The sequence below is a fragment of the Kogia breviceps genome, chromosome 1 (assembly GCF_026419965.1).
Source record: "Kogia breviceps isolate mKogBre1 chromosome 1, mKogBre1 haplotype 1, whole genome shotgun sequence".
NCBI lineage: Eukaryota > Metazoa > Chordata > Mammalia > Artiodactyla > Physeteridae > Kogia > Kogia breviceps.
The window spans coordinates 190,492,584-190,518,994 of NC_081310.1; the positions used below are offsets into that span (position 1 = coordinate 190,492,584).

The window sequence follows — 26,411 nt, forward strand, 5'->3', positions numbered from 1 at the left end:
ACATATGTGGAATCATACAGCGCCTTGTCTTTTCCTGACTGGCTTATTTTACGTTGCATAAATCTCCCTAGAAGTGTCCCCTTATGGAGTGATTTATGAATGTGCGGCCCGGAAGACAAAGGCACCCCCCAGAATTTCATCCAGACACCACCCTTCCAAGCACAACCAACCAGAAAGAGGCTGGGACACGAGGAACCACAGCACAAGATGACAATTTAATGACAAGAAAAACCACACCAAACCAAACTTGGCGACTAAGAGAGAAAAGTGGCCCGAGAGCTCGGAGCTGCTAGCCCGGCCCTCACCTCTGGGCCTTGGTGAGCTCCAACCTCACAGAGCACTGTAGGTATTTCCTGGAGCCCAGCCCCTCTGGGCTAGATACAAAAATGGCCCATATCCCTCATCCCGTGAGCCGCTCGCCTACGAACCACAGCTACAGTGCCACATCCTAGACAGAAAAGAATCAAGCTTCTTGGGCTTCCCTGGTGGCACAGTGGCTGAGAGTCCGCCTGCCGATGCGGGGGACACGGGTTCGTGCCCCGGTCGGGGAAGATCCCACCTGCCGCGGAGCGGCTGGGCCCGTGAGCCATGGCCGCTGAGCCTGCGCGTCCGGAGCCTGTGCTCCGCAACGGGAGAGGCCACCGCAGTGAGAGGCCCGCATACAGCAAAAAAAAAAAAAAAAAAAATCAAGCTTCTCAACCATAGAACGCCCCTGCTTCCTGACAGCACACATCCGGAGCAAACCCCAGCTTCCATAAATCCTCCCCAGACCCCTCAATACCTACCCAAGTTCTAGGATCCCCCCAGCTCTCGCTTACTGAGATGCCCTGCCGTTCCCCATGCAGTGCGCCCCGCCCCCTGCAGCCAGCACGATAAACCCAACTTTGCGAACTGCGGGTATGTCCCCAGTTGTCTCTGGTTGATGGGCTTCAAAAGGACCGTGGAGGAACGTTGACAGGAGTGATGGCTAAGAACTGCCAGCCAGCACCAGACGGTACAAGGGACTCACGAGCTCGTCAGAAACCTCACCAGCCCAACACTTCCATCCCAGCAATCTTCTATGACAGATACTAGTGTTGCTTCCATTTTAGAGAAGAGAAAAACGCTCAGATGATTAACAACTTGTCCACACTGTAGAGCAGCAGAGCCAGGTCTGAGACCAGGGTCACCTGCCCCCAGGTCCAGCGCCCTTTCTGGCCCCGTATTCTTCTCTCCGGAGCTGCGCTCACCAGGCCCAGCTGGTGGTGTCCGAGCTGCAGCGGGCGAGCAAGCTCACAGGCAGTGAGGCCTACGTGCATAGAGCACGTCCTGAGCGTGGTGTTGACTCTGCTAAAGGATTTGATGGCCTTAGAGGGCCTCCTGCAGGGACCAGCTACATCATTGTTGGTGGGTGTGTCCAGGAACAGTGCACCTGTGAGCTGGCCAGTGTTAAGTCTTCATTGCTGGGGATGAGGAGGGACAGGAGTTTCTTGACCTGCTGAGAAGAGCCCCAGTTTGGGGGCAGGGGATACAGGCACTTGCTGGACATCCATGCCACACTGAGCAGATATGCTCAGATGTTTTTCTGGTGCTACTATCAAAGGTCAGCATTTACCTAGGTGAGGTCTTAGTTGGAACACAGACAAACTTCGAATAGTTATGCATTTATTTTCATGTATAACTAGCACATCGACATGTGACTGCATGGATATATTGCTTAGTTAACCTAAGACTAAATTGGTAAGTGAGTAAAAAAAAAAAAAAAAAAAAAAAGGTGGAGTTAAAGAAAATATTAAGGAGATAATAGAATAGGAGGTCCTTGCATGATAGAAATTGTGGAGGTATGGGAAGGCCTGGAGATTGCAACTCGCTGCTCTAAGCTTCGGGCAAGAAGCTGTGCTTTGGTCTGAAGCCCTTAAGGGGCCCTACAGAGAAACTCTCCTGGCACTTGGAGCCCAGGGCATCCTCCTAGGAGCACATGGTACATCGAGACAACCCCAGGGAGGAAAGCACATCTTGTTTAATGTGCTCAGGTTCTACAAAATGTCTCAGAAGTTACAAAGCAACAAAAATGATTTTCCTTAAAAGAGAAAAAGAATCTTCTAGGTGTGGCCTTGAGAAGGCAGTGGTCACAGGGCAGCCTGGGCTGGAGGGCCCGAGTAGGGGTTGGGGGACACCCCTGTTGCTGTCCTGGAGGAGTGTGTGGTGCGTGTGTGCGCGCGTGTGTGTGCGCGCGTGTGTGTGCGCGCGCGCGTGTGCACGGCCGTAGTCAAGGCTGCTGCAGGAGGAACACTCAGAGCTCCTGTACTCTGCTCCCCAGCATACAACAGGCACTCAATCCATGTCTGTTGAATCACTGTTGCACACAGAAGGAGGCGCCAGAAGCCAGGGTGCAGGGGCTGCTGACTTCCTTGGGTGTCAGCGTGTCATCCTTCGCTCCTGCCTCTGCTGTTCAGGTTCACGCCTGGGCCCCATGTCAGCCTGACATGTCCCCAGTGTGGGAAGTCCATGGCCATGCCACCAGTAGGTCACAATCTTGTACATTTATGAACAATGGAAGGCATTTTCTTTTAAGATTCCCACCTCCCCTCCAAAAAATCCGAAGAATGTTTCTCATCACTTAAACTTCAAATTTTAAAAATAGTGCTTTTTAAGGGACTTTGCAGTTTTCCTGAAATCGTTCAGTCCTGCAAGGCAGAGCTGGTCTCAGCACCCCCAGAGCTAATGTGTCACTGCTAGGGACACAGGGTGCCATCTAGAGACTCACCCGAACTCAGCCCTGGAAATGGAGGTCAAGGCCAGTGCTCAAAAGGGGCCAGAGTCGTGGAGGTGGGGCCCCCAGGCATGATACTCATGGTACGAAAGCCTCCCGGGGCCCAGAGGAGAGAAGGAACAGCTGAGAGTCTAAAGGGTGCTCTGAGCTGGGAGGAGGCCTGGGTCCCGGACAGGAGGGGCAGGCCTGCAGGCTGGTCCCTGTGTGGCTCGGAAGGAAAGTGTGCAAGAGCAGCTCAGGAAGGGGATCAAGCTGGGGAGGGACCCCGAGTGGGGCTGGTGTGCGACCATGGCCCTCAGCCCACAGGTGCCCTCAGCAGCACCCCGCAGCACTCCGCTTCACGTGGCACGGCTTGCAGAAGAGACGGTTGTTCAGAGGGTAGCAGCCTTGGTCCGTGGGCTCCACAGACAAGAGGATCCTGCAGTCCTGCGGGAACAAGGCACACGTGGAAGGACCCCAGGCCTGAGCGCTGCGGCGTGGAGTCTGCGCAGGTGGGGCTCGCCAGCATCCACGGAGGAAATTAACTCAATCCGCTGAGGGGAGAACCGAGGACGCTGGGAGAAGAGGGGGCCCTTTGGGGGGGAAGTCCCCTGAGGGATCGTGGAAAGGGCTAGAAGGGCCTTAAGATCCTCCCTGAGGTCCGGGGAGGGCTGCGGCCCGCCTCAGGTCCCACAGCTGGTTCCAGAGCTGGGAGAGGATGGGGTCTCCAGGCTCAGAGTTCAAGGCTATTTTTGTGGTCCCACTGCCTGAACAGCTAACACTAGCACAAACCTTAATACTTCCAATTTTCTAAATCACCAAAAGATTTTAGAATGAGGAGGATGGGGACTTGGGGCCCAAACTTTGCCAAATTCACCGTTCTGCCAAAAGCCCGCACCTCATCTGGGCCTCACTCGGGCACACGCAGGAAATAACAGGAACCATTAATGTCCAGAGACCCGGCTCAGGGCACGGCTGGTGTCCCCTGGAAGCTTCACTGATCGGAACAGAGGGGCTGTTCTCCATAGAGACAACTTTGGGGTCACGGGTGCCCTCCCGACCCAGCTCGGCCAGCTGGGGAGGACACCCTTGTGTGTCTCTTCCCTGGAACTGCACCTCGAGTGTCTCAAGGGGACTCTGGGCGATTCAATGCCAAGAACTGTGCTGTTCCTAACAGCCACTTGTTCGGCATTCTGAGAGCACCAAGTGCCAAACCTAAAGTCCCACAGGGGCACATGTGACCTCTTCTAAATGAGAATCAACCATGACAGAGTCGCACAGTTTGCGAAGGAGCTGTCAGGTGGCAGAAAGCTGGCCAAACCCAGCCCAGAAGAACACGGGGCAGAACCGCTTTCCTCACCCTCAGCTTCCTCATCTTAAATGGAGACAAGAACTCCCATATTGAAAGATCATCATTAGGGTTAAATAAGGTGATGTGCATGAAAGCATTTTATATATTAAAAAATACCAGCCGAGGACTTCTCTGGTGGCGCAGTGGTTAAGAATCTGCCCGCCAATGCAGCGGACACGGGTTTGAGCCCTGGTCCGGGAAGATCCCACACGCCGCGGAGCAACTAAGCCCGTGAGCCACAACTACTGAGCCTGCGCTCTAGAGCCCGCGAGCCACAACTACTGAAGCCCGCGTGCCTAGAGCCTGTGCTCCGCAACAAGAGAAGCCACCGCAATGAGGAGCCCGCGCACCGCAATGAAGAGTAGACCCCTCTCGCCGCAACCAGAGAAAGCCCGTGTGCAGCAACGAAGATTCAACACAGCCAAAAATAAATCAATAAAAATAAATAAATAAATGAATGAATGAATACGATACTAGACAAGTATGAAGGTTTTGTTCCCCTTCCAGCAATAGTAAGAAATAACATGGACCACAAAGTAGGCAGGAATGGGGAATTCCCTGGTGGTCCAGTGATTAAGCCTCCGAGCTTCCACTGCAGAGGACACGGGTTCGATCCCTGGTCAGGGAACTAAGACCCCATATGCAGGGCAGTGCAGCCAAAAAAAAAAAAAAAAAAGTAGGCAGGAATGGTGAAAGGAGCTTGGATGGCATCTTGAAACCCATTTCCCTTCCTAGAGAAACAGCACCCACATCTGCTTAGGCCGCTGTGGTTGGAGCCTTACAGCCTGAAATGCAGCTGGTGGAGTCCAAACTCTGACTCACGGCAGAGGCTGGGTAATGTTCCCGTTAGCCTCAGCCAAGCTGACCAAGGAGGAGCAGGGAGGGCTTATTTGCTCACCAGCCAGGCCCGGGGAAATGCCAATCACCACTGGTCACCCTCAGCAAAAATGCTTCTTAGTTCTACATATCTGTTTTTATTATTATTATTATTTTAATTTTGGCTGCATCACGAGGCTTGTGGGATCTCAGTTCCCTGACCAGGGATTGAACCTGGGCCAAGACAGTGAAAGCGTCAAATCCTAACTACTAGACTACCAGAGAACTCCCTACATATCCGTTTAAATGTGAGTAAATAAATGTTTGGAATCACTCACTGGCTGATTAAACAAGAGATTTACTCTGTTACAAACGATTACAGATAGGATAGATAAACAACAAGGTCCTATTGTATAGCACAGGGAACTATAGTCAGTATCCTGTAATAAACCATAATGGAAAAGAATATGAAAAAGAATATATATATGTATAACTGAATCACTTTGCTGTACACCAGAAACTAACACAGCATTGTAAATCAACTATACTTCAATTAGAAAAAAGAAAGAAAGAGGGACTTGCTCTGGAGTCCCCACTTCGGTGACACCTTTGTCACCATCACCAGAGAAGACAGAAATGTCGGTGACATGGAGATGACAGGAAGAGGTAGGGGAGGGCTCTTACAGCCTCCCCAGCAGGACTGACTATATAATTTGCAGGGTTCAGGGCAAAATGAAAATGTAGAAGCCCTTATTCAGAAATGTAGAATTAGGGCTTCCCTGGTGGCGCAGTGGTTCAGAGTCCGCCTGCCGATGCAGGGGACACAGGTTCGTGCCCCGGTCCGGGAAGATCCCACGTGCCGCGGAGCGGCTGGGCCCGTGAGCCATGGCCGCTGAACCTGTGCGTCGGGAGCCTGTGCTCCGCAACGGGAGAGGCCACAACAGTGAGAAGCCCACGTACCACAAAAATAAATAAATAAATTAATAAATTAATTAAGAATTAAAAGAAAATGACAGCAGAACTTCAAAGCAAGCACGAGACCCTTCTGAGTCTGGGGCCTGTGCAACTCCCCAGGCATTTCTTGCTGCACCGGCTTCTAACCAGCCTCCCCACCTCAGCCTCCCCACTCCCTGCAGCCTGAAGTCCAGATCCCTTCGTTTGGCACAGGGGGCACTTTCCTTCTCTCTGGCCTCACTGTCACCACACCATCCAGCACTCTACACTCCAGACACACCTCGAAACTTCTACTTCCTCCTGTTCTTCAGGCTGTTTGTGCCACAGTAGGATTTCACAGGCCCATCCCTCTTTTTGGACTTCATTTCCCCTCTCTGAATACATGGCAAACTCCTACTCAACCTGCAAAACCCAGGTTAAGCATTGCCTCCTCTAAAAGAGTGCCTTTGATTGCACCAGCCTTGAACACTTGAATTGACCACTGCCTTCTTTGTCCCAAAGCTGGTTTATACATGCTCTTTCTTAGCACCTGAAAAGGACATCTGTGGTGAGGGTCTGCCCAGCATCCCTTTCTTATTTCCAGTGGTTGTATCAATCCCAATCTGTTTCATACAGTCCTGCCTGCCTGGCCCCAGAGGTTATCAATCATAGCCCCTGGTCACTGATTGGTCCAGAATGGGCATGTGACCTATGCTGGGTGAATCAGAGGCCTTCTTGGGACTGTACAGGATCCCTAGATGGGGTTTCTAAGTTGCAAGGATATAAACCTGAGCCAACCATGGCCACGCACTGTACCCCCTGCCCCACGGAGGATGGCAGCCCACAGGAAGAGAAAATGAAGCAAACACACAAGAAAGGCAGAACCGAGAGATGGAGAGAGAGCCTTATGATATCATTTGATATCATATTTATCTAACCTTATTGAATCATATGATATAATATGATATCATCAATGATACCACCATCAAGAGCCTGCCCGTTAAGATCCCCTTTCTTGAGGAAAGCAGGTTGAGTTTGGTTTCTATCATTAACTCAGAGTTCTGATTAATAGAGCATATTTGCGATTATTTTCATTTTCATTTGTCTCTGCTATTGGATGGTGAGCAATCTGAGAGCAGAGCCCCAAACTGGACTTGTCCCAGCCCAGGGCCTGGCCCACAGCAGGCTTTCAACAGGGGTTGTCCGGTGACTGAACAAGATCAACTGCGTCTTATTAAACCAGCACTGCTCCACTCACCTCACACCTGTAGCAATTCTCATGGAAGTTTCTTCCCATGCACTCGATTTTGAAGGCATCCTTCCCGTCTCGGGGGATGATGGGATTCTCACAGATGCTGCACACAGGGGCGAATTTCCTAGAGGGAAAGAAACTTATGCTCAGGAGGCATTCACGCCGACAAGCACAGAAATTAGCTGTCAGAACGCAGGCCAGCTCTGGTTCACCTCCCAGAGCTATTTCAGATCCACTGCTATCTAACTACACCTGGAGCTACAACCACAAATGCCTATTTCTTCCTGGCAGGAGCGGATGGAGGGACCTGTGTAATTAGACCCAGCTTCCCAGGGTATAATTAGCTCAAGGCAAGTAAGTGATGGGAACATTAGAATTTAAGAAAGCAGAGGGGCACCCATTTCATTTGTCTTGTACTATAGGTCACTGCTTTTTCTTCTTCTTTCCTTTTTTACTAGGCACACCTGTCTCTCCCCTTGGGCAGCAAGCAACGCGAGGGCAGGGATGGGGCCCTGCAGATGTGTGTTGCTACCACTCCATACGGCTCCAGCTCTGAGGGGAGGCACTGCAGTCTGGGGTCTGAGAGCAAGGCCTGGACATCAGGTCAGTGGAGGTTTTGAATCGCAGCTTCCATACTTACGATCGGGGAGACTTTAGGTACTTATGTACTGCATGCCTCAGTTTCCACATTTGCTAAAACAGAACCTTTAATAGTGCCTGCCTGTAAGACAGTTTTGAGATTAAATGGCCTAAACCCAAGGGGAATTGCTCAACAAGGGTGAGCTGCAAGCAGGTGCTAAGTCAAACACAGGGTATGTGGAGCAGGCAGTCCTGGATTCTACAGGCCAGCTCTGACCCAGCCCCCAGCACTCAGGTTCGACTCCTCCATCCCGCCTGAGCCCCACCCTGTCCTCCGTGCCCCATGCAGTGCACGGACCCCTCTTGTACCTGTAGAAATCGTCCAGGCAGTACACCTCATTCTGACTGTCCAGGGCAAAGCTCTCATCCCCGATGCACCGGGCGCAGGTCACACACGTGAAGCAGGTGGGGTGGAAGGCCTGGCCCAAGGCCCTGATGATGTGCTCCCGGACCACCTCGCCACACCTGCCACACTTCTCCAGGGTGTCCTGGGACAGAGGGCCACTGCCTCAGAGCCATCCCATGGGTGTGCCCACTCCAAGCCACAAGGGGCATCAGACTGGCTACCCACAGGGGCCCAGAAGGCAGAGATACGGGAGAGGTGCTCACATTCATGCAACTGGCCTGGAACTACTACCCCCAAACCTCCACACTGCTTAGAGGGGATCGAGTTTGGCACTATATCCCTGGTGTACAGTCAGGAATCCTGCCATGAAGCTATGACTGCATTTTTTTTGTTACTAGGAAATGCTTGAGGCCAGGGCCCATGAGGGCCCATAGGAGAAATTTCTCTAAAACTTCAGTCAGTAAAAGGCATTCCCAGAGGAACTGCTGTGCTTTTTATTTTATGGACGACAAACCTTGAAACTTATTACCCTTTTCCATTTGGCCACTTGGAAGCTCACAGTCCAACTGCATGCTCCACTTTTAGGATGAGTACAGGGGTCTTCATTCACATACTTCTGGGGTACTAACTGTCTACCTTGATTTTCCTCTGTTTTATCTATTTATTTAATATCTCATGGTATTATATGTATCCTCTAAAACTTTTTTTTATGTTACTGTGGTAAGAATACCTAATATGAGATCTATCCTCTTAACAACGAAGTTTTAAGTGTACAACATTATTATTATTTTTTGGCCGCACCGTGCAGCATGCGGAACTTCCCCGACTAGGGATTGAACCCATGCCCCCTGCAGTGGAAGCACGGAGTTTTAACCAGTGGGCTACCAGGGAAGTCCTACAACATTATTATTGACTACAGGTATATGTGCATTCTTATAAGCGGCCTCAAATCCTTTCTGGAATGAGGAGGGATGAGAGAGAGAGAGAGACAGAGAGAGAGAGGGAGAGAAAGAGAGAGAAGGAGAAAGAAAGGGGTAGGTGTCACTGAGGCAGAACAGAGGGCCTCTTGCTAACCCATCCACCTTTTCCCCTACATGTCTCTTCCCCTTCCTGTTCATCTTAACCTGATTCCCTCTGGACGGATACGTTTGGTGGGGGCAGCATTTCCCCCTGCTTCTTGCCCCCCACCATCCTGGGGGCAGCCCTTGTCTCACCAGCACACTGCTGAAGCCTCTCCTGGCTGCTCCCAGCTGTAAGCCCACCCTCACCCCTCCTTCGCCTCACTGCCTCACCCCTGCCTGGCTCCAAGCTGGGGAAGAGCATAAGGACCCCCCCACTGTCATGCCGATGGGGTCAGAGGGTCAGGGTGGGATGGCCCGGCTCCCTTCTCCTTCCACAGCACCTTACTGCCTGGGATCAGATCGTTTTGAGTTTTCTAAACAGTCCCGACTCCAAATATTCTAACACCTCAAATCAGCAGTTTTCAGACTTCAATGTGTATCAGAATCACCTGAGAGACTTGTTAAAAATACAGATTGCCAGGTGCTACCAATCTATAAGGACAAGGTGAGATCCACTGTACCCCCACGTGATGCATACCTGGGAGTTCTGTACACGACCTGGAAAAACACCCCCACATGCCACCGGAGTTAGCAATTCCGACACCTTGTTATCCAAACTAGCTCTCTCAGACTGTCTTTGGTCCCCAGAGATGCCCCGTCACACCATGCACTGGAACCTTGTGGCTCTAGGTGAGAGAACAGCAAGACCACGGGCAGGACGGGACTTCCCTGGCGGTCCAGTGGTTTGGACACAGTGCTTTCACTGCCGAGGGCCCAGGTTCAGTCCCTGGTTGGGGAACTAAGATACCGCAAGCCGCATGGCATGGACAAAAAAAAAAACAAAACAAAAAAAAACACGGGCAGGGTTCAGACAGCCCTGGGGTGACAGTGTAAAAGGCTGAATGATGCCCCCAAAGATATCTGGATCCTAAGCCCTGGAGTCTGCGACCATCTTGCATGGCAAAAGAGACTTTGCAGATGTGACTGAGTTAAGGATCTTGGGACGGGGAGATTATCCTGGGTTATCCAGGCGGGCCGCAAATGTCATCGCAAGTAAAGAGGGAGGCAAAAGAAAATTTGACACAGAAGGAAAAGAGATACTGATGCAAGATGCCACACTGCTGAGTGGGAAGATGGACCAAGGAACCAAGAAATACGGCTTTAGAAGCTGGAAAAGGCAAGGAAATTGATTCTCCCCTAGAGCCTCTGGAGGGAGCAAAACACTTTGATTTTGACTCAGTGAAACTAATTTTGGACTTCGGACCTCCAGAACCATAAGAGGATAAACGTGTACTGTTTGAAGGCACCGAGTTTGTGGTCATTCGTTACGGCAGCCACGGGGAACGAACACACCTTGGCTGAGGTCCTTCCCCTCCCCGAGCCTCAATTTCCTCATCTGTAAAATGGGTCACTGGTGCCTACCTCCCCAGATTGTTGTGGAGAAAGAGATGATACCACGTCTTCCAGGTCCCCAGCTCAGTGCCAGGCACTTGGGGAACTGCCCTGGGGCTTACCTGGTAGCAGGGTTCACAGAGGGGCCGCCCATCCTTCTGGTAGAAACTCTGTCCGGCCAGCTGGCGGCGGCAGATACGGCACGTGAAGCACTGGGCATGGTATTGTCTCTTCATGGCCTCCACAGCCAGCTCTCGAGGGGACACGGTCTTGTGGCAGAAGGCACAGACGTCTGGGGTAGAGGAGACACAGGCCATGACCCGGCCAGCCTGGGAGAACTGTACCCAGTCGCCACCCAGAACCAGCCCGGAGTGCCAGGTCTCTGTCTGAAACCCCCGGGTGTTGTAAATGCAGCCTTAGCTCGTGGGCAGGGTCATGAGGGGCATTAAGAAGGAAGGTGGGGGGGCTTCCCTGGTGGCACAGTGGTTAAGAATCCGCCTGCTAGTGCAGGGGACACGGGTTCGAGCCCTGGTCCGGGAAGATCCCACATGCCGCGGAGCAACTAAGCCCGTGCTCCGCAACAAAAGAAGCCACCACAATGAGAAGCCCACACACTGCAACGAAGAGTAGCCCCGCTCGTCACAAATGGAGAAAGCCTGCACACAGCAACAAAGACCCAACGCAGACAAAAATAAATAAATGAATAAATTTTTTTAAAAAAAGAAGAAGGAAGGTGGGGGACTTCCCTGGTGGCGCAGTGGTTAAGACTCCACCTGCCAATGCAGGGAACACAGGTTTGAGCCCTGGTCCGGGAAGATACCACATGCCGCGGAGCAACTAAGCCTGTGCGCCACAACTACTGAGCCTGCACTCTAGAGCCTGTGAGCCACAACTACTGAGCCTACGTGCCACAACTACTGAAGCCCATGCACCTAGAGCCCGAGCTCTGCAACAAGAGAAGCCACCGCAATGAGAAGCCCACTCACAGCAACGAGCTGTGAGCTCATTAATAATAATTAATAAATAAATAAAACCTTACTTTAAAAAAACAGAAGAAGAAGGAAGGTGGGGAATTCCCTTGCAGGCCAGTGGTTAGGACTCCATGTTTTCACTGCCAAGGGCCCGAGTTCAATCCCTGGTTCCCTGGTTGGGAAACTGGGATCCCACAAGCAGCGTGGCCAAAAAAAGGCAAAGGGCCTTTAAAAAGCTAAAATCAAGACACATAGTGTGGGACGTCCCTGGTGGTCAGTGGTAAAGAATCCACCTTCCAATGCAGGGGAGGCGGTGAGTTCAATCCCTGGTCAGGGAACTAAGATCCCACATGCTGCGGGGGAACTAAGCCCACGGCCACAACTACTGAGCTCACACGCCTCAACAAGAGAGCCCGCGTGCCGCAAACTACAGAGCCCACGGGCCACAATTACAGAGCCCCACGTGCCCTGGAGCCTGCATGCCACAACTAGAAAGAAGAAGAAGAAAAAAAAAACACAGCATTAGGACGACTGGGTTGCCATCTGCAAAAAAGTCAAAAGAGGGCACTCTGTTGTGACACCTCACACTCAGATAATTCCAAACGTATCAAAGATCTAAATGTGAAAAGGGAAACCATAAGAACACTGGAAGAAACCAGAGGAGAATTATTTTACAACCCTGGACTAGAAGAGGCCTTGGTACATGGTAGGCACTTAATAGCCATTTATTAAATAAGTAACACACGGTGCTGGAGAGTCTGTGGGCAGACGGGCACTCCAACACCGTTGGTGGCAATGTAGATCTGGATGACCAAGAAAGACAGCTTGGCAAAAATATCACAGTGCTTCCTCTTCTAGGAATTTATCTCACAAACTTGCACACAAGCAAAATGATCAGGTGCAAGGCGATTCACTCAGCATTACCACCTGAGCACCTGTCCACAGGCAACTAGTTAAATGCATGTGGTCAGGCCCTGCTAAGGAATACTACGCAGCTGTGAAAAAGAACAAGGAGCCTCTTTATGTTCTGATGTGGAGTGAGCTCTAAGACTACGAAGGAATGAAAGCAAAGTGCAAAACAGCACAGAGCTTGCTACTATTTGTGGGGAAATGGGGGAAGGGTATATTTGTATCTGCTTGCATACGCATAAGATACCTCAGAAAGGATACGCACAAGGTACTAACAGGTTGTCTATCTGGAAGGAAACTAGATGATACAGGGATGGGGAAGGGGAAAGACTTTTCAAGTGTGCCCTTTTGTGCTTTTTATTTTGTACTATGTAAGGGTATTATGTATTCAAAAAATTACATAGTGAAAAAATATAGGGCATTTTTGCTATCATGGCAAATTCTGCTGATCAATATTTAAATGGACTTTAGTTATAAAGGAAAAAAGGTTAATGCAATAAAAATAAAATTGATGCACAACTATAAGGCCCATCACCATACTGGGAGCTGGGACAGACACGGTGGTCCCTGCCCTCCTGGTTCCCCCTGGAAGCTCATGCTGGCCGCACAAGGGCCCCTGGGGGTCACACACAGTCCTTCCGTCCTTGTGCCCATACCTGTGGAGGCCTCTCTCTCGGGGAAGCCGACAGGCTCCTCTGGGGGAGGCGGCAGCTCCTCTTCTGTGGGTTTGAGACGATTGGGCCGAGGCTGCACTGGAGGCCCCTCCACGAGGGGCTGCGGGGATAGAAGGGGAGAAGAGTCACCCAGTGCGGACCACACACAGCCCTCTCAGCTCTGCTCCTCATCTGGTGGCACCAGGTGTAATTAGCCCCTTTGTACAGAGGCAGAAACTGAGGCCAGATCTCCCAGCTCCTTGCCCTGGGTTCCTTCACCCAGGGAAGTAGCTTCCTTCAAAGCTACTTCCCTCTGCTTCTAAGGAATCTGCTGGAATCAGGGTTTCCCTTGGCCTGGAACCTCTCCTATTTCTACAACGTCTCTGTTAAGGGCAGAGGATTCAATATGGGTTTGCTATGCAGCATAAGGGATTTAGGTTAGACACAGGGGAATGCCGTACTCAGAGATGAAGGAGGCACTTAGTGGGGGGAAGGGTGTGGCACCCCCTCTCCAGGGACCTTGAAAACCACATCTAATTTTTACCAGCCTGAAAGAGTTTTGAAGAAGGATTGCCCTCAAGTAGGAGAAGGGACCAAACAACCTCCAGGCCTAGAACCCCGAAAGGCCCCAACTTTCCCTCCCCAACCCACGAGGCTCCGTCAGGGACCAAGGGTTGGCGGTACCTGCGGCGGGGGTGGGGGCAGCTGCTCTAAGTCTGAAATGAGTGACGCCCCCATCGGGGCAGGAGGCTCCTCGTCGGGAGGCAGGTACACGGGAGGGGGCGGTGGCGGAGGTGGGAGGAGGTCCAGGTCGGGGAGTGCGTCCTCGCCATCCAGGGGAGGAGGAGGAAGCGAACATCCTGCAACCAGAAGGGGAGGGTGGGTTGGCCAGAGTCTCTGCAGGTGCACAGAAGAGGTGACACTTGTCCAGAAGGCCGTGCAGCATGGTGGCTAAAGGCTCAGGTCCAGGGTCACCCGGACGTGGGTTCCATCTCTGACTCTGCCACTGACTTGCTGTGTGTCCTTCGGCAAGAAACAATCTCTCTGAGCCTCAGTTTGCTCAGTTGGAACATAGGTCTCAATCGCTTAGGGTTGTTAACGAGGATTAAATGAAATGATGCAGGTGAGGGCTTGGTACAGTGGCTGGCGCGTGGCACAGGCTCAGAAAACAGTAGCCGCCAAAGCCCTTCCTAGCAAGCCTCCCCTACCCGGGTGCTAGGGCGCCTGAAATCCCCGCTGGATGGGCCTTGTGCAGATGTAAGCAAAACTAACCCCTAAGACTGTGGTTCCCAAGGTGTGGCTCCTGGACCAGCAGCATGGCACCACCTGGGACCTTGTTAGAAACACAACTTCTCGGCCTGCCACGCAGCTGCACAATCAGAAACTCTGGGCTGGCGCCCAGTCCTGAGGTGTTTAAAAAGCCCTCCAGGTGATGCCACCCAAGGGTAGGAACCACCAGTTAGTTAAATAATAGAGTCAGGTAATGACTGTTAGGTGTTGAAAGTATCAAGCCGACAGTTGGCGGCGAACTTTCCAAAGGAACGGTCCAGCTCTCATCACCTGAACCCACTGATTAACCATAGCAGACATCAGGAGTCTTCTGACTCGTGTTATGTATAGGAAGGGATGGGCACCATTGATGAAATGTCCTTATTAAAAAAAAAAAAAGCCCAGGGCTTCCCTGGTGGCGCAGTGGTTGAGAGTCCGCCTGCCGATGCAGGGGGTGCGGGTTCGTGCCCTGGTCCGGGAAGATCCCACGTGCCGCGGAGCGGCTGGGCCCGTGAGCCGTGGCCGCTGAGCCTGCGCGTCCGGAGCCTGTGCTCCACAATGGAGAGGCCACAACAATGAGGCCCACATAACGCAAAAAAAAAAAAAAAAAAAAAAAAGCCCAAAACATTAAAAAAACCCCAAAAAACTCAAACTAATCAGGTTTCTAGAGTTAACTCCATTTATAATAAATTTGGAAAACAGAGGGGCAAGTTGGATGAGACCACAGGGAGACAAAGGGACAAATCAGGGTGTGGGACATTCTACAGAAATGGACCCTGTTTCTGCAAGAAGTTAATGGCATGGGAGAGACCGAGAGAGGAGATGTCCCTAGAATTAAGAGACCTAAGAAAAATGACCGTATATAATGTATATATCTGTGCTGTCCAGTACAGAAGCCACCAGCCACATGTGGCTATTGAGATGTGCTAGAAAACTTAGTACTAAAAAACAAGGTGAAATAGCTCATTAATAATTTTGATAATGATTATGTGCTGAAACAATACATTTTATATACTGGGTTGCACCATATATATCATTAAAAGTAATATCATATATTTCTTTTCATTTTTTTCCGTGTGGATACTAGAAGATTTTTAATTACATAGGAGGCTTGCATTTGTGACTTGCATGTTTTTATTGGCCAGCACTGCTATGGACCTTATTTGGATTCTGATTCAAAGGATTAATCATCTCATTTAATTCTCCTCATTTTGTAGACAAGGAAAAAGCTAAATATTCCACTGAATGATACAGCTCAAAAGAAATACAAGACACAATCCATTCCTCTACAATGCAACAGTTAAGAGGCATTTTTATGACAATTCAGGGAAAGTTAATTATGGATAGACTATTAGATAATCCTAAGGCATTCCTGTTGGTTTTGTTATGCACTGTTTGGCCTTGGGGTTATGTAGGAAAAAGGCCATATTTAGAGATGCAGCCTGAAGAATGTGGGGCTGAAGTGACTCGATTACTGGCATTTCCTTGATTACTGGCATTTCCTTTTAAATACTTCACGAAGGAAAAGAAAAAAAGGAACAGATTAAACAAAGGTAGCCAAATCTTGGTAACTGCTGAAACTGGATGTGGGGTATACAGGGTTCCTTGTACTGTTTTCCCTACTTCTGTGTATGTTTAAAAGTTTCATTAAACAATAACAACCCAACAGCAAACACACACATACACACAGAGGACAGGAGTCGCATGGCGTGGGGCGATGGCGGGTGGGGAGGTGCCCTCCACCCTATATCTGCCAGCCAGCGGGTGCTCCTGGCAGGGAGGGAGGAGGCGGGGTGGAGGATCTCCTCCATCCAGGAACACTCACTATGGTGTAACCCCACCTATTCAGGCTGCCCTGACAAGGGGCTGTCCAGCTCCCTGGGGAGAGGCAACTGGGCAACTCGGGAGAGAAGCCGCAGCGCAGGGCCGTGCCCACTGCCACAGTCAAGGGGAGCGCTATTAATAGGGCCCCGGAATAGGGGGCATGGAGGCACTCTGCCCGCCTCCTGTCATGGAGGCACAAGGTGGGCGAGGCTCCAGCGAGGTCAGACCACCCTAGACCGCCTGGGAGAGCAGACAGAGAATGTTCAAGGCCCTGCCGCCTAAAGACCTGGGCTCTGGTCCCGTTCCCGGCACGTTCACTGGGGCACCTCTCTGGGCTCTGGTTTCCCACCCATTTGACAAAGATAAGAACCCCTCTGCCCAAGGGCTATACAGATGTGAAGCCTGTTCTAGACCTGTGGGTCTGCCCCAGAATCGCCTGGGGGCTCGTCCAAACGCAGACGGCTGGGCCCACCCCAGAGCTTCTGCTTCAGCAGGTTTGGGGTAAGCTCTGGGAATTTACCTTTTTGAAATTGCGTTTTGAATTTACACTCGAAATTTACATTTCCTGGGTGACGCGGACGCTTCCGGGTCCAAAGGCCACACTTTGAGAACTACTCTTCTCTTCCGCAAAGTCTCACCTATTAACGCCTTTGGACTGGAACGGTCGTTCTCAAAGTGTGGCCCCAGGCCAGAGCATCAGCATTACCTGGAAACATGTAAGGAATGCAAATTCTCGGGCCCCACCGCAGACCTGCTGAATCAGGAAGGCCCAGGGTAGGGCCCAGCTGGCTGTGTTAGAACAAGCCCCCAGGGGATGCTGATGAGGCTGAAGTGTGAGAATCTGCTCTAGTGAGCGGGCTGAGTCAGGAACCAGGTCATGAAGAGACAGCAGGAGAGCTGAGGCCTCTCCCAGGACCTGCCTGAGGTTCTAGACATTCAGCTGTGAAGGGTGGGCAGGTCCCAGCTAGGGCAGGAATTCAAGAGAGAGATGGGGGGGGATTTCTGCCAGGATGAAAGGGCTCAAGAAATGCTGGTGGAATCCTAAGGGGACCAGCATAGGTGAGGTGTCAGATGACAGCCTGCTGCAGAGCTGGCTTTGAGGAGAATGCAGAGCCCCAGGGCCCACCTCTGTGCTCCGCAGTCAGACCAGACTCATGATCGCTGCTCACCTAGAACTTATCTCACCCCAGCGGGCCTGAACCCCAAGATTCCCCGTGCTCTGTGTTTGCCAAGTTGGCCAGCAACATGCCTGACCAGCCACTGTAAGGCCGTCGCGCCCGAGGAAGGTCTGGTCTGGTTTTGCTACCACACTCCCAGGATCTTCTGCCTGTAATTCCAATATCCCATGAAAATGTCCAGGAAAGTTTGGCATTTGGGCAACTAAACTATATTTCCTAGGCTCCCTCTCCTACCCAGAAGGGCCATAATTTTTTTTTTTTTTCATTGGATCAATGTCCTGATGTGTGAATTTTGGTCATCATGGTCCTGGTTCTCCTATACAGAGAAAAAGCAGGAGGAGGCTGTTCTTGGCATGTGTGGTTAGGAAGGAAAGCTCAGTTTAGGAGGCTGCGTCATAATGAAGAAGCGTGTTACACGAATATTCATGTACTCTCACATGTATTCACATGTGGTCCCTTCTCCCGTCTGTTTTTAGCTTCCCATAATTGGCACCTCCCATTGGCCTCTAGGTGGTTTCCATGGTGATGGATGCACAAGGCTGCCTTAGCCTCGCTCTGGGACAGCAGGACACCTGACTAGGCACCTGAGGACTCCAGGGGGTTCACCTGCCTTCCTGGGCTGGCCTCTCGCACTAAGCGTCTCAGTGCCTCCTTGTTCGAGCTGGTGCCCTATCAGACGGAGCCACCTCAAGCCCCTAGGTTGTCATCTTTCCTTGCTTCTTCCCAACAGCTGAGATTTCACATCACATACATGACCAAATTTCCATCTTCCAGAGGAAGAAACTGAGGCCCAGGGTGAGGAAACAGCTTGCCTAAGACCACACAGCAAGTGAATGGCAGAGGGCAAGAGAAAACAAAACTATCTTTCAGGTCCTTCAACTTGCCAAATTCATTCCTGCCTCAGGGCCTTTGCACTTACTGTTCCCATTTCCCTTCTAGCTCCACTCGGTCATTTAGGTCTTAACTGAGCTGAGATGTTACCTTCTTTAAGAAGCCATCCTGACCACCCCATAAAAAGTTGCACCTCCCCAGCTCTTCACTGTGTTCTATTCTAGTAGAGTGTTCGTGTCTTCCTGATGTTATATTTTATGTTTTTATTATCTCTGTTTCCCCCACTAGGAGGTGAGTTTCATGCAGGCTGAAAACCTTCTCTCTTGTCATATTCCCAGTGCGTGGCCCAAAATAACAACAGTGGACATTTAGCACTTTCTACATGGCAGGCGCTGGGCTCAACACTGTACATATGTATTAACTCATCTAATCCTCACAAGGACCCTTTGAGGTGGGTACTATCATTATCTCTATTTTACAGATTAGGAAGCTGAGGAACAGAGAGGTTAAGTGGCCTGCCAAGGTCACACAGCCAAGAAGTGGAGGAGACAGGATTCGAACCCAGGCAGGTGGGTTCCAGAGGCTGCCGGGGACACAGCAGGTGCTCAGTGAATGACCTCAGAGCCTGCCATTCCCTCCCCACCTGGTGATGCCTCTCACCCAGTCTCCCACCCACCGCCCTCACCCTCTTACCTCCACTGGAGAGCTGAGGTGGAACAGCTGGCACTGGGGCTGTAGCCCTGCCGGGGGGTGTCCAGGAACAGAGCCTCCCCGCAGAGCCAGCCCCGGGTGCCTTTGTGGGGGCAGGAGACTCCCGGGGGCAGCCAGGCCGGGCCTCACAAGCTGCCCGCCTCACCTCCTCAACCACAGCCTCATCTCGACGTGGAGGTGCCAGGGTGATAAAGACAGATGAGGCGACCCTCTTCTCAGACTTTGAGGCCATTGCTTCAGCTTCTGGTGGGGCTGGGGACAGAGTGAGGTGCAGGCTTGGGCAGGGTTCGGGGCATGGCAGGGGCGGGGCAGAGGTGCTCCACCTGGGCACACAGACACCCCCAGGGCAGGGAGCATCTCCCCTCCCAACAAGACAGGAGCCGCCGCTCCACAGTGCCAGAGCCCCACCCAGCCACGGAAGGGGCTGAGGATGTCCCACAGGGAAGGAAGGGCACGTGCCCACCAGGTGACCTGGCCACCGGGTGGGACCCAGCAGTCCTGAGTATCCCACCCCTCCCCCGGACCTTCACACCTGGAGGAGCAGAGGGCAGTCCTGCCCTGCTCACCTCACAAAGGATTAATTTCCCTCCTCTAAGGAGCGTGAGGGAGGGGCCGCTCCTCCAGCTCCCCACTCCCAGGGCAGCTGGCCCAGGGCCACACCCCAAGTTAACTCCCTCACCTGGGATCTGGATTTTCCTGGGAAAGCTGACGTCCCCAACGTTCAGGCCAGCTCCACGGTGGGTGGGAAACACTGACTCTCGTCACAGCATCAGGGCTGGAATCCAGGAGGCAAAGGGGACAGAAGAACAATCAGAGCTACCATTTACCAAGACCTATTCTGAGCCAGCGGCGCCCTAAGCACTTCTGTTCATTAACTCATAGATCCTCCCGCTGCTGCGGCGGAGAGGCACTATTACCGCACAGTGACCGGCCCATCTTACAGATGAGGAAACCCAGGTGAAGAGGTGGAAGTCATTTGTTCAGGGTCATGCAGGTCATGCAGACCTGGGATCTGAACGCAGAGCCCAGGCTCTTGGCCACTTGGCTCTTCTGCCCTCTCCCGGCCCAGCTCACAAACCAGCATCCTTTTCTCCGCCATCAGAGTCCACATCCAATCAAGTCTTGATTCTAATGGCCAGAATGTCTCACTCAGTCTCATCTCCAAAATCACAGCCCTGGTTCAGGCACAGGGGTGAGGATGCCTCAATGATCTCCAATCCTGCCTCCTACCCTGTCTCTGGAGTGATCTTTCTGGAGCATAAATCTGTTTCTCCTCTAGTCAAAAGCCTTCCATGGCTCCCTACCACCTTCAAGAGAAAGTCTAAATTTCCCTGGACTCAACCTATTTTTGACCACCCTGGACCACACACGGTTCCTGGACCATCTTTCTCCCTTACTTGCCCTGGCATGTTCCCACCACCTGTTTTTCCTCTCCTCCCTGCTGCAGGGTGAATTTCAGTTTTTCCTTAGAAGCCTAGCCCAAACATCACCTCCTCCATGAAGCCTCCCCTGATTCCCGACTCCAGGGCGGTTGTCTATTCCACAGGGCAATGACAGCTGACTCACCATCACCAGGTATGCCCCCTGCCCCCACAACTGACAAGTGACCTCATCTACCTTCAGTTGTGTCTGTGATGTTTGTGTGACCCAAGTCCGGCTCACAGTAGACATCAAAGCATGGATCTGGGAGCGGGGCGGCATCCCCACCGGGGAGAGCCCATTTTCCGTCTCTCAGGTGGTTCCTGCAGAGTAGGCTCCGGGGCTAGGGACAAGGTGGGGTCATGGGCTGGGGTGAGTCGACCACACTCCGCTCAGGAATGTGCCCTTTTTCTATCTTACTCTCCATATAGGCCACGCCGACATGGCCACAGAGCCCGGCCCATAGATTCATGCGGAGGAGAGTAAATAGGGACCCAGAGAGTGAACCTGGAGAGGTGGGGCTGGGTGGGCCGGGGGTGAGGCCCCAAGGGACCCTAATGTGGACTTGGAGCCCAAGTGGCCACTCAAAGGCTTCCCTCCACTGGCCGCTGTGGGCTCTCTTGGAGACTGATGGAGGATAATAATAACAAAAACAACAATCGATCCGTGTGCTCCTAAATTCCTTTTAAATTCATTTACGTTTGGTTAAAACGTGCAGGTGATTCTGATAAGAAACCCGAATAAGAAACCAATATATGAATAAAGCTTTAAAAGTTCTTTTAAAGTACTTCTCTGTTGTTTCTTGTTTTGTAAGTGATGTTTGGAAGTACATCTGCTTCTGTTGGCTGTCCTCAACTTCAATTTCATACTCTGTTACAAGTTTAAGAATCTCTTTTTGCAAACAATTTTCAGAGTGCATTTAACCTTTAAATGCAAGAAACAACAAGGGCACTCACTGATAAAGTGCTTGCCCTGTGCCAGGCACTATGGAGAGTGCTGTCCCAGCCTCAAAAGTCACCTAATTCTCAACACAGCCTGCGTCATGCCCCCGCTTTATAGATGAAGGCCAGGTGAGGCCCCAGGCAAGAGGTCGCAAACTTGGAATACTAACAGAGCACCATCCAACCTGGAAGTCCAGGGGGTATCCTAGAGCCTGAGCCGACACACTTTTTCTTCCCTGGATGGCTCGGGGCAGGGGGGAGGGGTGGGGCAAAATTCCCAGGCCTGTTCTTACCCCAGGATGGCCCAATCCAGACCAGTTATCTGATGGTCAGCATATCCTGGGCTCATCCCCAGAGATAGCTGAGGATGCCTCCTCTGCCTCCCTCCCCTCCCGCCCTGAACCCCACTCCATTCCTGCCCACCCCCGCCGGGAAATCAGATCTGCTGGTTTCTCAGAAAATGTCCAAGGAGAACGTCCCAGCACTGAGACCAGATGTTCACAGCTGGGCAGCACTGCCCCACCCCCATCCCTCCCCAGCGGTTCCGGCAGGGACTTCAGGCCCCAGGGGAAGAGGCCAGGCTAGGGATTTTCAAAGCCCCGTCAGTCAGCCCCGGGGAAGGAAAGGGAGCCCCGGCTTCCCCCAGGTCACCCTAGTGTGGGGTGTGGGTGAGAGAGCTCCCTGTGGGGCAGCCGCCCCGCCAGCCCAGCCCAGGGGACCCTCGGCAGCCACCCTTCCTCGCCGAGAGGGCGAATCTGAGATCCAGCTGGCTAAGCGGAGAAAGTGGAAACAAAGGGAAGGAAAGTCATTTCCTGTCAAGAGGAAGGAAGGAGGCTGAGATCCAGCCACCCACCCAGCCGGGCTTTCGGTTGCGGCCCAGGGCAGGGCCCGGGCAGGCTGAGCCGGAGGGCCTCCAGGGGTGGGGCACTCTACCCCACCTCACCCCCGCCGCCACACTGTCCCCTGTCCCACTCCTTCTAACCCCCTCCAGAAGCCTCTGGAACTACCTTTAAGCTGGAGCCTAGGCTTGGTTGGGAGCTAAACTTTGCTGGAGGTGGAGTGAGACCGAGCCCCACGCCCCCTGCGGGGGCCTTGCAGCCTCTGGCACCGGAGGTCCCGCTTCCTTCCCCCACCCCAGGGAAGCAGAGGCATAAAGGGCTGAGCTCACCCTGGGCCCCCTCCTTCCTGCTGGGCGACCCTGAGCAGCTCACTGAACCTCTCTGGGCCTCAGTTTTTTCATAAAGTGAGAAGAATAAGCTCTTTCTGGAAGGGTGGCTGAGAGGATAAAAGGAGAGGGGTACTCAAAATCTTGATACTTGGTAGGTGCCAAGAGAAAGCTAACTGGTTCTTCAGCCCCAGAGGGGGAGGAGGAGCCCCTGGGGGACCTGCGAGGACCAGGGCTTAGCTTCCATCATTAGGAAGAGCAGGAATCTGGGCGCTGCCCACCCGCTTCCCGCGGTCCTCAGATCCGGGCTGCAGGAGGAGCCAGGCCAGGATGCCCCAGGCACACACCTTGGGGCTCGCCCAGTCCCAGCCCCTCCCAGCCCCCGAGAGGATCTGAGGCCCAGAGAGGGGCAGCCCTGCGGTCTCTCCTTCCCCTCGCCTGACCCTGGCTGGGTAAAGGGGCCCGGAGCTCCCCGGAGCTCCGGAAACCCAGCGCCCTCCAGCAAGCAGCCCGGCGGCGCGGCCGGCCGGGTCACTGTGGGGCGCTGCCGGGGACTTTAATTCGATCCATGTGCGGGACGCTGTCCTCTTTGTGCGGGAGCTTCCGCCCTGCCCACCCCTGCTCTCCGCGTGCCGCTCCCGGGCAGGGACCCCAGCGCTCCCCCAGAACTGCCCTCCCTCCACTCGGAGGACAGAGACCGAGGGACTGAGACAGAAGGACAGCGCCCGTGGCCCCTCGTCCCGCGGGCCCCCTCCGGGAGCGACGGGGCTGGGGTCCCGGCTGGGGCGCAGGGTGGGCGCCGGCCGAGGGCTGCCCGCGCTGTCACCTGTCTGTCGTCGGGGCGGGGACGGAAGGACAGGACCCCCACCCCACCCCCGCCCCACTTACCTGGACCGCCCGCGCCCCCGGTGGCTCCGGTCGGTCACCCGATCGAGCAGAAGCCGGAGCGGCGCGGCGCCTCCCGCCCCTCCGCCCCTCCCCGCGCCCTCGGCTCTCCCCGCCCCCTCGGCTCCCTCCGCCCCACCGCCCCGGCCGCCTTACCATAAAAGGTGAAGCTTGGGGGAGGGGGCCCGGGATTCCCGCCGGGCGGAAGCGGCCCCTACCTGCCCCCCCACCTGGCCGGCCGCGCCCCGCGCCGCCCCCTCTCCGCTCCCTTTGTTCCCTCGACCACACCTCCCTTCCCCTCGACCCAGGCCTGGAGGGTGGGAGGCCTCCTCCGCTGCCCACCCTCCTCGTCCTTTGTGAACCCAGAGTGGTCCTTCCCCTCCCCCTCCCCTAGGTCACCTGGGTTGGTGGCTCCACCTGTTTGGCCTGGGATCTCCCAAGGTCTTAAGAGTCAGGTGGATCTGGATTGAATCATGTGACCCTAGGCAGTCACTCCGCCTTCCTGAGCCTCAGTTTCTTCGCCTCTGAAATGGGGGTAATGACCAGTGTGGCCCTTAAGCGCTCTGCAGGCGGGTCCTAGAGTCTTGGGCGCACAGGCTCCTCTAGGAGGCCTGGTCGACAGGGCCCGGCTGGCAATCAGGTCACCCGGTTTGCCAACCTGGGCCCTGTATCTGACCCCCTCCCGCCTCCGTCGCCCAAACGTGGAATGGGGAGGGAGAAGCCCAGGCTGGGCTCTGGGGCAGGAGATGGAGCCTGGATGGGCGGCCTGAGTCCCTGGAGGCCCAGGGAACATTGCTGGGAAAAGGAATCTGGGTCTGATTCAGAGGCAAACAGATTGTTCTTTTGATTAAAGCCACAGTGGCTGAGGCCAGAGGAGCGCGGGACCCGGCGCCATCTGTGGGGAGGCCAGGCAGGGTCTGGCTCTCCTCTGCGGGCCCCAAGCTGCCGCCATGCTGGCAGGGAGGGCTCTGGGGCTGCTCTTGTGGGGCTCACATTCATGGGGGTTGGTGGGGGGAACCTGGACACCATGTCCCGTGCTCCTCCTCCTCTTCCCGCCTCCTTAAATCCCTCACCTACGTTTTGTCACCTCTCCTGTCCCCCTTGTCATCCCTTTTTTCATTCGATCCTCTCAGCCACTCTACAATAACAACAGTAATAACAGTAGCTGCCGTTTACAGGGGCTTTCTAGCTGATGCTCTGGCCTACAGACCTTCCCATTTAATCCCCGGGAGAGCCCTGCTTCACAGACGAAGAAACTGAGGCCCAGAGAGGCTCAAGGTCACACAAGAGGCAAGTGGCAGAGCTGGATTCAAACCCAGACCGGCGGGGGCCCCCGGGCACACGCGTTGCCCTGCGGTCCCAGGGGCTGGTGCAACTGCCGCCCTTCAAGATGGGAAGAGAGGTGACTCCCTCGCTTTTTGGCAGAGAGAGACTCACACCCAAGGCTGCCTGAGCCCCTGCTCGGGCACATTCTCCAGCCTGGCAAGGTCACTCCCCTCTGCAGCACTGCTGAGAGCAAGATCCCCCAGGAGGAAGGAGGGAACCCCTGGACCCCAGCCATAGGAAGGACCCTAAGGAGGAAGTGCGATCCAGGGGTTTTCAGACACTTGCAGCCATAGAACCCCCTTTTTAAGTGCTTTGTGACCCAGAAGCTTATTTAAAACAAATAAAAATGGAGCTGCCTTCCCTCTCCTCCATGATACACCCCTGAGCCACCTACCGCATCTCCAGGTGGGGCAATGAGGCACCGAAGGGTTGATCTGGAGCCTTGTCTAAGGCCACAGCGATTCCACCTAGGAGCCAGGCCTCCCCACAGCTGCTCTAGGCCAAGACGGGCTTGGGAAGGGGGAAGGTCCAAGGGGTATGTGAGGTCCAGCTGCCGCCACTTACCGGCTGTCCGACACCCCTGGTCGCTTGTCCCACCTCTGTGCTGCTCCAGGGTGGAGAGGAGCGTCCCAGACAAGGGGCTCCCGCACCAGCCCTGGTGTCGGTGTCACCTTAGCAGGTGCCCGGCTTCCTGCAATGGAAACCCAGGAAGTGCGCTGGATGAGAACACACGCCCTTTGTCTGCCAGCTCAGAGGCCCTGCTCCCCTCCTCCTGTCCTGCCAGGCTCGAGCAGCTTTCTGCCAAGCCCCCGAGCAAGGGGTCTGAATCTTCTATTAGGGTCGTGGCAGCTGAGACCCTGGGTGGCAGGGAAGGGGTGGGAGAGAGGGGCAAGATCCAGGGCAGTGGGGACATTTGCTGCTGTCCAGTGTGCTGGGGAACATGGCACCTACTGCCCACAGAGCAGTCGGGCACCTACCGTGTCCTCGGCTGGCTTGTGGGATCTTAGTTCCCCGACCAGGGATTGAACCCCAGGCCCTGGCAGTGAAAGCGCTGAGTCCTAACCACTGGACCGCCAGGGAACTCCCAACAAAAATGAATGTAATTACCAGCGGTGATGTGTGCTATTAAAGGAACAAGCAAGGGGCTGAGACAGAATAAGGGGTGTGGGTGGGGCTAGGGCAGGCCTCTCTGGGAGGAGATGAGGAGGAACCAGCCACAAGAGGAATAGGGGAGGGCATTCCAGGGAGAGGAAGGCAGTAGGCAAAACATGGGCTTTGATCAGGTCAGACTTAGGCTTCACTCCTAGCGCCCTGGTGCTGGCTGTGACCTTGGACAAGTTCCTTCCCTCTCGGAGGCTGTTTCCTCACCTGTAACATGGGGCAGCTGGACTGATTGCCCACAAACGAAGACATGAATTCTCCCCTTTGCAGAGCTGCCGGGGACAGAGGCAGAGAAAGGGCGCACCAGGGCCTGGTCCAGAGTTGGTGCCCCACCAGTGGTGGTGCTGGCTGTTCCCACATCACCCTCACCTGGTTTCTAGAGCTCTCTGCTCACAGGGTCCCTTAGCTGTGCAGCTAGATCCAAGAAAGGGGACAAGCCTGGGGAGAGTGGCATGGAGGTGTCCTCCCCTCTGTGATTTTCCTCTGAGGCTCCCTGAGCTGCAGCCCCCAGGGAGCCGGTGACCCCAAGGTGGGGAAGCATCCCTTGGTCCAGTTGCCTTTCCCCTGGCCAGGCTCCGCCTGGGCCAGGTCAGAGCAGAACTGTCAACCCTAGCCCAGGGGTGCCCATGTGTGAAGATGCATGAAAT

At 53.8% G+C, this 26,411-nt stretch overlaps 1 protein-coding gene across 3 annotated transcripts; it reads right to left on the reverse strand.

Annotated features, from left to right (window-relative positions):
* Positions 1–196: 196 nt before the first annotated feature.
* On the reverse strand, positions 197–23,985 carry FBLIM1 (filamin binding LIM protein 1). Of its 3 annotated transcripts, XM_067016786.1 has the most exons (10): positions 23,677–23,985; positions 20,485–20,629; positions 19,547–19,642; positions 18,850–19,119; positions 13,739–13,914; positions 13,058–13,175; positions 10,644–10,813; positions 8,032–8,210; positions 7,090–7,207; positions 197–3,178 (listed from the first exon to the last, which is right to left on the reverse strand). In XM_067016786.1, exons 4-10 carry the CDS (start codon positions 19,097–19,099, stop codon positions 3,065–3,067), a joined length of 1,125 nt encoding a protein of 374 aa, XP_066872887.1. In that variant the 5' UTR covers positions 19,100–19,119; positions 19,547–19,642; positions 20,485–20,629; positions 23,677–23,985; the 3' UTR covers positions 197–3,064. The 3 variants fall into 3 exon arrangements, with proteins under 3 accessions (XP_066872887.1, XP_066872891.1, XP_058922648.1); XM_067016790.1 differs by lacking the exon at positions 20,485–20,629; XM_059066665.2 differs by lacking the exons at positions 20,485–20,629; positions 23,677–23,985 and adding an exon at positions 23,281–23,387.
* Between the last annotated feature and the right edge of the window lie 2,426 nt (positions 23,986–26,411).